The sequence below is a fragment of the Theropithecus gelada genome, chromosome 4, assembly GCF_003255815.1.
Source record: "Theropithecus gelada isolate Dixy chromosome 4, Tgel_1.0, whole genome shotgun sequence".
NCBI lineage: Eukaryota > Metazoa > Chordata > Mammalia > Primates > Cercopithecidae > Theropithecus > Theropithecus gelada.
The window spans coordinates 41313902-41326583 of record NC_037671.1 but is presented as its reverse complement, the minus strand read 5'-3'; the positions used below and the strand labels follow the sequence as shown (position 1 = coordinate 41326583).

Sequence of the window (12682 nt, the reverse complement as noted above, 5' to 3'; positions counted from 1 at the left end):
CTGGATACGGAACCCTGTGCTTTTAGATCAGGAAATCTGCACAACCAAGGCCCAGAGGACAGAGAATCTTGGGTTTCTAGGAGAGGGTTGAGGTCAGCTGACTAGTCCTCTATGGCCCGAAATGCCAAATGTCAGGGTACAGGGAAGAAGTAGAAGGGAAAGAAAGGAAGGAGCGGGGTCAGAGAGGGGAATGCCCCGCTTGAGTTCTTGAAGGTGGAGCAGGCTTCCTCCCCTTCCCTGTGTTCCTGGCTCAGACATCTCCCTGGAGGCTCTGGACCAACACAGCAGCTTTCCGTTGTCACTATCTACATGCTGAAGAATTCCAGATCCTTATCTCCATGGCTGAGCTCCACCATGACCTCCGGATCTGTACATCCAGGTGCCTTGTTCACCAGCATTCAGGCATTTGTTCTTTTATTCAACAAATATTTACTGAGCACTTATATGTGTTGGGCTCTGTTTCCGGTGCTCAGACTTTGGCACTGATGTAATAAGACAAAGTCCTGCCCTCATGGCAGTTACAGTCTTAGACAACTTGATTAGGATGTCTAATAGACATCTCAAATGTTATATGATCAAAACTGAACTCTTAATTTCCAGCCCCAGACAATACAACTCATTCCTGCTGCAGTCCTTCCTTTTCTCTGTAAATAGCCCCATTCTGTGTCCAGTGACTTAAGTCAAAACTAGGGGTGACCCTGACTCCCCTCTTCTTTCACCTATGCACTTGATCCCATCAGCATTCTGCTGGTACTCTTGGTGAATTATATTCTGACGCTAACCACATCTTAGTCTCCACTGCTAAAACTCCAACTTTAGGTACTTTTACAATTATTCTAACAAAGTATACTTACTATGACATCTTTTTTTTCTCCTTTGAATCTCAAATACAGAGGTGAGTTTCTCACACTCCTGAGTTTATTATTTTTATGAATCTAGGCCCCTTTTATTTTAATTTTTCCCCATTCTGTCCAGATATCCACTCACTGTCTCCTTTTCCCTCTGAGGGCATCTGTTTAAGTATACTTGATATATATGTCCTAGAACATGTATTTATCCTTGTGAGCTATGCACATATTCCTTTGTAGATCTCGCTTTATTTTTTTTAAAGCTCTGCACTCAACACTATTTGTAAGACCTATGCATGATTATCATATAGATCATTGTTTCCAAATGCTACATTGTATGCCGCCATAGGCCTCTACAACAGGTAACTTAACTATTTCCCCATGATGGATGCCTAAGTTGCCTTCAACTTCCCACTACCACCAACAATGTTATGAATAATCTCTTTGGTACATTCTGAGAATTTCTCTGGGACATTCTGGTTCAGAAGGTAGTCGTATCACACACTTGATATGACTATGACCACCAGGTTGCAGCCCACAAGGGTGAGCAATAGTATGCCATGGTGCTCACCCACCACATCTTATCTATTCTCTTAGGAGTCTTGGGTTTTTGTAGCAGATGCTGTAATGTGCCACCCGATCCTCATTCAGGAGCAGGTACTCACTCCCCCCACTGTCTGGAGTGTTGACTACTGTGAGCTCACAGCATTGCCCCTCCCCAGGAACTGCCCTAGCAGGAGGGAGCTGCCTCAGCCAAGGTCATGTCTTGGAGGAAGGCTGGGGAGGAGGCACTTGAATGCAAATCTCCACCTCTGTTTCCAGGAAAACCAATCTATGATGCTTGCCTTCAGCTCCAAACACAATGCTGCCATGAATATGTTTCTACGTGTCCATTTGTGGACTCTCTCTAGAAATGTTCTGGGATATATTTACCTGAGATACCTAATTTCATAAGTATTACTGGACTGCTTTCCAGGAGGTCTATGTCCATTTGACCTCCCAGCAGCAGGGCTCCTCCCTCCGCACATCCTCACCAACACTTACTATTTTTCACAGTTCTCCATATGTAGCTTCAAGAAAAACTTACTAAAACATGTAAAGGTTAAAAATCCATTTTCTAGTCAACCCCCAGCTTATCAAAATACTCCCAAAGCTTGTGCTTTGTTGCTGAGGCTTTAATTTTGTCAAGAGAAAAGAATCATTTAAGTAGAGAATTACCAGTATAGGTCCCAATATAAAGAATTTAATAACCATAAAAGACAACTGGTTTTTTTTTTCCCACTTAGGTGTTGTATATTACATCCCTAAAATGTAAAAAATTTTAAGAAGAGTTTGAGTCTGGTAGGTGTTATTTATTATATTCATCCCTGATGTGAAAGCCGCAATTGCTAAGAAATAATTTTCTCTAGAAAATATTTATCAGCATGTTACATGTGGATTTTATTTGGCACGGAGAAAAAGTGAACACTTCCTCAATTTCCAATTGTCCATCCTAATGGAAGAGATGAGAAAACTCTAATTATGATTAATCCCCCAATCACTTATTTTGGGGCTTGAAATCACCATGAGACTTCTCACTCAGAGGAAGAGGCACAGAAACGAGGCACAGTGTTTCCCTCACAAGTCAGATGCCCAGGAATGGGGAATATGGAGGAGGGGCGGTGGGGGAGAGGACCTGGGCACAAGCAGTTTCATCTGTATGGAAAAGGAGTTACAGACCAATGAGAACTGACCACTGCTCTGCTCCGCACCACAAGCAGATTGTTGGTTGGTTTTTGTCTTTGTTTTTTTGAGACGGAATCAGGTTTTTGTTTTTTGTTTTTTTGAGACAGAGTCTCACTCTGTCACCAGGCTGGAATGCAGTGGTGAGATCCCAGTTCACTGCAATCTCCGCCTCCCAGGTTCAAGTGATTCTTCTGCCTCAGCCTCCCAAGTAGCTGGGACTACAGGAACTCGCCACCACGCCCACCTACTTTTTGTATTTTTAGTAGAGACGGGGTTTCACCATATTGGCCAGGCTGGTCTAGAACTCCTGACCTGGTGATCCGCCCGCCTCAGCCTCCCAAAGTGCTGGGATTACAGGCGTGAGCCACCGCGCCTGGCCCAATTGCTGGTTGTTTTGTGTGTGTGTGTGCATGTGTGTGCGTGTGTGTAAGCACACACATGCGTTTGTTTCTTGGCTAATTCTTTGCAGCAGCTCTGCAGTATGCTTAAGTTTGGTAGACCTATTACAAACAAAAAAATTGGAAAATATAGTGAAATGTGTCTCCAAACTTTATTTGTCTACGTTGACTTACTCTGGCAAAGCAATTAAGTAGACGTTTGTCAAAGTCATCTGTCACTCTGCCTCCATATTGTACTTCTCCGATCATGTACCGAACCGTATTCCATGATACACCCTTTATTAAAAGTAAAAAAGGATTATTCATTGCCAACCCAAACACATCATTATAAACATTTCAGGTCTTTCCCTAGAGGAAAGGTCTGGAAAAAGAAGCACTCACTAGACTCGCATTTAAAATTATTCATAGTCTTATACTAATAACTCTTTCACTATTACATGGCTGGAACCACTACAGTTTGTTCACCAAGAAAAATTCTACAATACTAAACACTGGTAAGTATACTGCACGTATATTATTTAAAATAGGGGAAAAAGACTATTTTTCACTCTGGGGATATAATTACCTATAATACTCATAGTAGTAATGCCAAGCTGTTACAGAGGAGCAAAGTGGTGTTTAGTGAAGAAAGGAGGAAAATCAAGTAATCATCACTTTAACACGCTTTCTTAGTAATATATTTTCTGGAATTATGAGAACAACAAGAAAATTATTTATCCACAAGATTTTTTTCTCAGTGCAATCCTCTGCCATCCTCTGCATTTCATTCTGTGTGCTAAAACTACATCAAAACATTTATTCATTTCTAGAGCAATTTTATACTAGGAATATATTGCAATTTAGTAGTTTTTTTAAACCCTTGATATATTTGAGTTAGGAGAAATAAAGATATTTGCTTTTTGTTTACTTTTTCTTGGTTAAAATTTTATTTTTCAGCTTGGTTGCCTTTCAAAGCAACTATTTTAAGGTAACTATTATTTGTATGTACCAAAATGATAAATGACCACAGAATATGAACACATAGAAAATAACTTTTCATCAGACTGCCAGACTTTTAATTTCATATCCCTTTGTCATTTCAAGGAAAAATTACGGTTTGGTTCTAGAGTAAAAACTCATCATGGGTTACCATCCCCATACTGAGGCTGCAGGATCTCTAATCACCTTGCCCTACTCTGGGAAGGAAGAGGGGGCCAGACTGTAGAGAGTCACAGTTAATGAGCCCTTATTATGCACAGTGTACTGTGCTTTCACAAATACTAACTCATTCCTTCCTCACAGAAACAATGGCCATTTTATAGATGAGGAAACAGGCTCCCAGGCTCATTGACTTGCCAAAGATTATAGAAAAAACAAATTTCCAACCCTTTATATGTGTGAAAGGACAACAGAGTTTACGTTCTTAGCTCTGTGACCTTGAGGAAGTCTCTTAGTCTCTCTTGTCTGTTACCTCATCAGTAAAATGGGTAATAAATAAATAAATAATAATGCCTTTGTTATTGATCTCACAGAGTTGTGAAGATAAAAATGAGATCCTGCATACATGAGAACTTTGAAAACTGCAAAGTGTCATATGATGATGAATGACCATTACTAGAAAGTATTGTTATTCATAGGCATAAGCTGAGCAGTTAAGAAATGACTTAAGGTGGAAAAGAACTTTCACATGGGCTGGCAGATACCGTCTTCACTTCTGAAGAGGCAGGAGTAGGACCAGTGAGGAGAAGCTTGACCTAAGGCACACTTTCTCTTGAAGTGCACTGTGGCCCTTGAGTGCAACATGAGGAAAGATGCAGTATTTTGCCACACACTGAGTTAGTTAGCTTCCATGGTATGTGCGTGTTGGGAGTGGGGACAGGCTGCTCCAGCAAGTGCCTGATTAGAACAAGTCCCTTCAAAGGGGGCTCCATGGGGCTCAGCAAATTCACACTGTATCATAGACTTCAAACGACTGTAGAACCCTGATTTAAGAAGAGCAATAAAAACAGGAAAAAAGGCACAATTTCACTCACTTTTTTAATATCGCATTCATCAAGGTGATTCTGAATAAATTGAACACTGGCTGAAAAGTCAGCGGAATTGAATTCGTAGGGAATATTCCATCCTAAGGGGCCAAACTTTCGTCGCTCCTTTAAAACACCAAAGAAAAGTAAGTATTGCGTGTACCTGATTCCATTTTTATTGCTATCAAAATACAGTAAAATTAAGGCTATATTATCAAAATCAATTGACATTAGTTTAAAAGAATAGTATATACAATTTTGGATATACAGTCATGTCGCTTAACGATGAGGTTACCTTCTGAGAAATGCATCATTAAGCAATTTCCTCATTATGCGAACATCTTCGAGGTGCTTACACAAACCTAGATGGTACAGCCTATACACACCTAGGCTACATGAGGTAGCCTATTACTCTCAGGCTACAAACCTGTGCAGCATGTTACTGGACTGACTACTGCAGGCAACTATAACACAATGGTAGGTATTTGTGTATCTAGACATATCTAAACACAGAAAAGGTATAGTAAAAATACATTATACTCTCGCGCCACTGCACTCCAGCCTGGGTGACACAGCGCGAGACTCCGTCTCAAAAAAAAAAAAAAAAAAACCCAAAAACTCCAACTTGACAAATCTTTGGAGATTTGTTTGTATAAACCAGTTAGCTATGTGGCATATAGCCATATTAGAAATATTACTTCATGGCTCTATAGCTAACTGGTTTATACAAACAAATCTCCAAAGATTTGTCAAGTTGGAGTTTTTGGGTTTTTTTTTTTTTTTAAAGTCTAGGTCTTCACGGATAACTCAAAAAAATGCAGTAGGTGCGCAACAAGTATCTGTTGAATGAACTGTTATTCTACATTGGACTCCCGAAAGTTTAAAATGTCAAATGCAAGGGTTTGAATTTTTTCCGTTGGATTACCTAAACCTCTCTCAAGAGCACTTAGATTCTGTGATGACTTCACTTGGCAATTTTGCCATTTCAAATTTTGAAAACTAAAACTTTCTGTTGTACACATGACGTGTCTGTCTTGAAACTTTCACGTGACCCTCATTTGTTTCCCTCTACTTAATCAAAGAGGGCCTAAGAGACTCCTGTGCAATAGTGGCTAACTGTTTACAATTGCCAAATCACCCGTAAATAATCAAACTGGACTCAGAGCAAATGATTGAATTGTTTTGATATTCCGGAGAGCATTTTAAAGGTATGGCAAGTATTAGACCTGATAGCTCCAAGAACTGATCATCCAACAAACCACATAGATGAGTCCAGATGTTTCCAAGGCATCAGCTTTTCCTCTCCCAATACATAATCAGTCTCTAAGGAAGGTCCAATGATTTATTAGGTTAGTTCCTAGACCCTAATTCTAGCGCCTAAGATAAGGACCCATGTGGAGAGTAGAATCCCTATACATCTGCGGGAAGGTTTAATTCTACTCTTTTACCTCTAAGTATACACTAACTTTTCGTTTTCTTTTCTGCCTTCCTCAACTCAATAGACACACACACACACACACACACACACAGACAGCCATTTTCACAAGCTATTCCAATCCTTCTTGCTGCAGCTGTTCCATGCTTCAGATCCTGAACAATCCCACCATTTAAAAAAAATCTAAATAAATTTTTGCTTGGACAAGTTCATGAACAGGTCAGAGAAGAAATTCAGAAAATTCAAAGGTTTTAATTACTGAGTTTCAGGGTATGCTTTTAAAGTATTTAGTAAACCATTAAGATTAATTTGGGTCTAGATGTTCTGACCCTGGGAGATCAGATGAAGGGCAAAAATAAAAAAAAATAATAATAATAATAATAGGAGTAGCACTTAAAAACGTAAAGTACTACTGTTACCTCTAGACCTAAACTTCTTTAGTTAAGGTTGTCAGGCATTAGAGATTTGTGCTATGTGACACCCACTCCTATCCCTTAGCTAATCTGATCCAATGTAGAAAGCCAGCCCAAAAATAACTGACCAGATTCCTTCTCCCAGGAATTTGAACTTAGGGTTTGTAATTGCTATCTGGGGCTTAGACTAGGAAAACTTGTAAACTCAGGAGCTGTGAGGAACCATCTTCCACCCTGTACTTAGAGAAGGTGAGGAGGAGCAGAGGCCACAGCCTTGAAGGGAGGAGAGACTGTGTGGTCCCAGCTGCAAGGGCGGAAGCCTTGGTCCCTAACACCGTTTCTCTTGACAGCTTCCTGCTTTCTAGTCCCAGCATTCATGTTGCCTTGGTTTTTGTTTTGTGGGTTTTTTTTTAGATGTTTCATATTGAAATATATGGTCCTATAACCAGATTTTGAGCCTTGACAGTGAAAAACACGTCTTCTATTTTTGTCTCCCCTTTTGCACCTTGGGGGAAAGAATCATGGTTGCCTAATAAACACTGGTCAATTATTACCAGGGCAGAAGGAACCCTTCCTCTGTAAGAGGTCAATGCTGAGGCTGACCCAGGGTTTGGCATTTCTGAAGTGGACCTCAGAAACATTGAGGTGAGCCTCTTCCAGATTATCCCAGGAGCAAGGGTGGGTTGAGAGGGTTATGGGATACTAACATGAAAATTCATACAGCTACCCTTTTAGTTCTTGGAATTTCTTCCATCTTGAGGACTTTGAAGAAAAGAATGCTAATGACTTATTAGTGAAATGTGGATGTTTTCCCATTTTTGAAAAAGAGAATCAGAATTTACACCATTAGTTTTACCTATGTGTTTGACTTAATTTTTAAATTTTAATGTTCAATTAGATGGATGGCCGAATGAAAAATAACTCCAATTACTAAAGCTGCTCAGATGGGCTCTATGGAAACACTCCTATTTATATGCACTGAGTAATTGCAATTTAGTTGTTCCTTAAAATGTGAGTTTTGAAAATTGCCCTAATGCTGAGATTTGCTTCATGTTTATATTTCTTACTACCAGTTTTCATCTAAAGCATTTACTTTTTAAGTTGGTTCACTAAAGTCATAAACTGATTAGCTCATCTTGGGAAAATAAAAAAGTCCCAAATCTTAGTGGGTGCCTTTTCTTTCACAAATGAAGTCATTTCATCTTCTTGCTATTTGTTTTTAATTACCTTGGAATACTATCAGGATAGACTCAAACAACTAGAACCTAAGAGCTCATTGGGAAGATCAAAGCAAGGGGTTTTGCGAGACTTATTTGGAATATTGAATTTCTTCAGTTTAATTAACATTTTTGAAACCATGGGATGAGTCCTATGCAATACAATAAAAAATATTAAAATGGATGCATTTTCAAGAAGTTTTAATCTGTTGCAAAAACAAGACTTAGAGACAAGAAAAAGAACAATGGGATAGTGAATATAATTAACTGTCAACATTTCACAGATGATAAGCCTGAAGGAGACGTTCAGTCAGAGGCTTCCTGGAAGAATAAAACTGAAGCTGGTCTTTGCAAAGGGGAGAGAAGAGACCTTCAGGGTTGGCAAAGGCCGTGAGCAGAATTAGGAACACAAATCCCGTGACTCATGGAGAAGAAGGCTGCAGACAGAAGGTTCTACTGCAGCAGAGGACTAGCTCTGGTGAGTAGCAGCAACTCAGTGTTCCCGTGCTTCAAGGCATGGAATGCAGACAGATTTGAATGTTAAAACTTCATTTGACAGAAGGGAGTGACTATACATCATCAAGCTGGTGAGTGATGATTTTAGGAAAACCAGTCCACTCCTTACTTAATTTGACTAATACAGTTTCTTCTTTTCTTTTCACAGAATATGCAAAACTCTGAACTACTAAAGAAATATGAAAAATGTGGAATCATGAAAAACTCCTTAGAACACTGATGAAAAGTTGTTCAACCCTTTTAATGATGTCAGAGCCATTTCCAGTTTTACGTTAGGCTCTACCTCTGCAGTTCCCACAGAGCTGCAGAATCATTTCACAGCTTCAAAACAAGACAACTGGATTTATCTCTCTAACTCCAATGACTGGAGCTAATAGACAAAGAAAAATACAAGCCACACTAGACAATGTAAGGGAAATTTTACTAGGTAAAAATAGTTAACAGAAACAGCCAGAACCTCTGGGAAACACTACGGGGCAGAGTGTAAAAGATAAACCTGTATTATATTTTTATAATTATTCAAAGACATTTAAATGAGGAATTTTATAATCATCTCTCCCCAAAGCAAGAATTTTATATACACTATTAAATTTGAAAGGAATGTTTATCAAGGCTCAGACTTGAGAAAGAAAACAAACAAAATATAGGGGAAGCAAACAGTTTTCTGAATGAAAACTGTTAATAGTGAGATTCCCTGGGCCCTAGGCCTGTTTTATTTACTATCTAAGTAATTTTTAAGGGCATGATAAAATTTCCAAGTTTGCCACTGCCACTACAGGCCCTTAGAGATCCTAATCAATAACTTTAGCTAAAAAAGAAAAGTGGAAAAAAAAAAAAAAAAGACCACCTCACCTCACAGAGTTATATATAAGCTGTTTGAAAAGTCAGAAAGAAACATGCAGTTCAATGTGGACAAACCAAGGTGATGGGAAGAAAAACTCCAGACTATGGAATGGATATAAAAATGGTTCAAGACTCTTCCTTTAAAGGTTGTGGCCATTTGGCCATTATTTTCAATTCTTGCCGCATATCAGGATCACTTGGAAGTTTTTAAAAAGACTGAGCTCCTTCCTTTTGGCCTCCTGGGGATTTTGACTTAGTGTCCTCTTCTGGGGCCCAGGCATTGGCTGAGAAGACAATTGTAGATAATTGGCTGAGAAGACCATTGCTTAAGACATTTACTCGGTCCAACACATACCTCAAAGAGCAGCATGTCGACAATCAATAGGAAAAAAAATAACCCATAGAACATTGTTCTGATCTTCTGCAGGAGGTGTTAGGAGGTGGCTAAAAATGTAATGATTGAGTTTCAAAAGACTAAGACTTTGGAGGAAAATGTGCTTAAAATTAAAATCCCAAAGGGTGAATGTGGGCTTGCTCTGAAACCCAGAACGATGCTACACTGGATGCTACACTGCCCAGGAAAGCGTAGAGACAGAATACTGAGGCCAGAGAGAAGCTTCCCTCTTAGGTAATCTAAGGATGCTGAAATATTCTCAGGGAGTGGCAGCCAGACTGAGACCAGGCACATACCAGGGTCCTGGGAATAAAAGGCTCCCATAGGGAGAGCAGAAGGGCCACTGGCAAAGTAGAGACATCACTGGACTGCAGCAGGGGTGGGGGCTTCAGCAGGAACTTCCCCTCTCAGGGTAGGTGTTACTGCCCTGTGTGGATAGTAAGTTGCTGGAGGAGAAAGGGAGTGGCGGGGAGCAGAGCTTAGTGCGGCGTTGCCTCGTGCATCTTCCCATGGCACGCTCTCACGGCAGCACCCAGGGCACCCTCCTCCTGGGAAAGCCTGCTCCCACCTCAAGAATAAAGCAAACCACGCCCTCCACCACTCTTCTACCCAAGTTATCCTTGACCAGCCAAATCTACTTCCCCTTCTCCCAGGAAAGGAGAGGCGCTCATTTTGTTCCCTGCAACAGAAGTAGAATCCACATATCATGCCTACGAACTGGGGTAAGCTGATGGCATAATGCCACCCAAACCAGGATTCCATGGGAGAAATTACATTTTTTACTGGAGAGCAGGCAGGGAGTTGGTTATTTTAATCCTGGGTTCTGCATTGTAATGTGGGATGAACTCCAGCATGAACCCCTCTGGAGCCTCAGATCCTGTGCCTAATTCTTTTCTCAGTCTCTGCAAGAACAAAAGTACATATAACATGTTTGTTTAAAGCAAGGGATACCTGTTTTAATTTGGAGGACTCAATTAATTAACAAATCAGATGTTTGGCTCTTATACTCAACAATAGAGAGAGAAAAGAAACGTTAAGTCACAAACTACCTAATCCACAACATTCCTTCCTATGGCAGTTGAGTCTCAGACATTCAGGTGCATACAAATCATGTAGGTATCTTGGTACAATGCAGACTGATTCAGGAGAGTCTGAGGGGAGATCTGAGATCCACCTCCAACAAGCTCCCAAGAGATGTTGATGCTTCTGGCCCAAGACAACAAATCTCTAAAGAATTGTGGATTTTTCTATTAAGCTGTCCCTATCCTAACCAAGTTAAAAAAAAAAAAAACAAAAAAAAAACTTAGGTAAAATCACAGCAAACATTTCTGTGATATTTCTGAAACATACGTCTAGAATTCCCAGGAGATTTTGGAAATATCACGGTAAACACTTCTGAAATTGATGAAAAACAATTACCTACACTCGCTGTATTGTCACAGAACTGGACGACGGAATTTTAGAAATTGAAAAAAACCTTGAAAGATCACCTACTTCTGCCTCCAACTGCACAGATGGGGAAATAGGCCCTGAGAGAGACATAACTTGATCAACTAACTGCTTTCAGCTAACTGATTTCACAGCAAGCACGGAAGTCCAGGCCTCCTGACCCTCAGTGAAGTGTTATTTCTAGCCCTCTATTATTTGATTTTAAGAGATATTCAGCCTTTTATTCTTGGACACTCCACTGGTAACTTCACTGCCCTAGCAGTGAAAATATTTTCCCTCTGTTTTACCCAAACACATGCGGTGTGAAGTGCAAGGGCACTTTAGCCCCACGGCTGGACCGTGGTCCTGCTGCTCTTCTTCCCTTTAGCACTTGGATAATGGCCACTAAAAACACAGGTTGCCACATTAACCATATGGAAAATACCCCCAACCAGCTCTCCACGATAAGCACAGTGGAAGAGCTGAATCATCACTACTGGGAACAGAATCATAAAATACGTTATTTGTGAATTGGGAATGAAATAGCAGAGTTAAAGCAATATTTGTATTAGAGTGTGGTGAGGTCTAGCAAAGCGAACAATTCCCAGATAAGAATGTATGAAATAGGCTTCGGTGACTTGGAAGCTGTAATTGACAATCCAAAGGCCACAATGGAACTTAGTAAAGATAAGCACCAGCAAAGCATTTAATCTGATTTTAACTCTCTCAGGGTTGAGAGACAGACAAACAACACAGCCCTCTCTGCTGGGCAGCCAGGAACCTAGTAAAGTGGTAGGGATAATGAAGTAGGGGTAAATACACACAGTATTTCCTGGGGCGAGCATTAAGTTCCCCTCCATCTTTGGACAGGGCAGGGAGAGGTAATGTGAAGTTGTGCCCATCACTGTACACAGCTAAAAGCCTGACTCCTGGGATAGACCAACCGATTTATTTTGTCCTTCAACCCAGCCTCAGGGAAGAAGGAAATGCAGGTAAAGGTTAAATGAATCTCTTCAATTCTCTGTGAAATCAAGGAATGGATCAAGTGCATTGAAAGTGTGTAGCTTTTGAATTACAGAACAAAAAATAAAATTCAGATGCAGAACAAAACACTAACGATAATTTTAAAAATCGTAACAGACAAGTTGCTTGGTAATCACAGAATTCTTAAATTATTGCCATCAGTACTAAGACTGTGAAAGCAAACAGCAAATGACTTGAGAAAGACTCGGAGCTGCTGTTCCTCCTCCTCCTCCAACATCACCACCACTTTTACTATCAGGTAATGAATAGAGTCAAAACAGTACATAAATCAGAGCCAGCCAATCCTAGTTCAGCCAATCCTAGTTAACCACATTTGAAGAGTACTTAACGTCTTTGAGATGGCGATAATCCTATCTCGAAATGTGGCTGTTAGTATTACAGGAGATGGTGCAAATAAAATTCTTGGCCAGCACAGGCA

General features: G+C 40.2%; 1 protein-coding gene across 2 annotated transcripts in view; it reads right to left on the bottom strand.

The window, feature by feature from the left end:
* Positions 1-12682, bottom strand: part of DNAH8 (dynein axonemal heavy chain 8) — a 322639-nt gene that overhangs the window by 45287 nt on the left and 264670 nt on the right. For both annotated transcript variants that reach the window (XM_025382614.1, XM_025382615.1), the window contains 2 exons: positions 4984-5100; positions 3146-3247 (listed from right to left, as the gene is read on the bottom strand). In XM_025382614.1, the coding sequence (XP_025238399.1) occupies positions 3146-3247; positions 4984-5100 (219 nt within the window). The remainder of the gene's footprint in view (positions 1-3145; positions 3248-4983; positions 5101-12682) is intronic.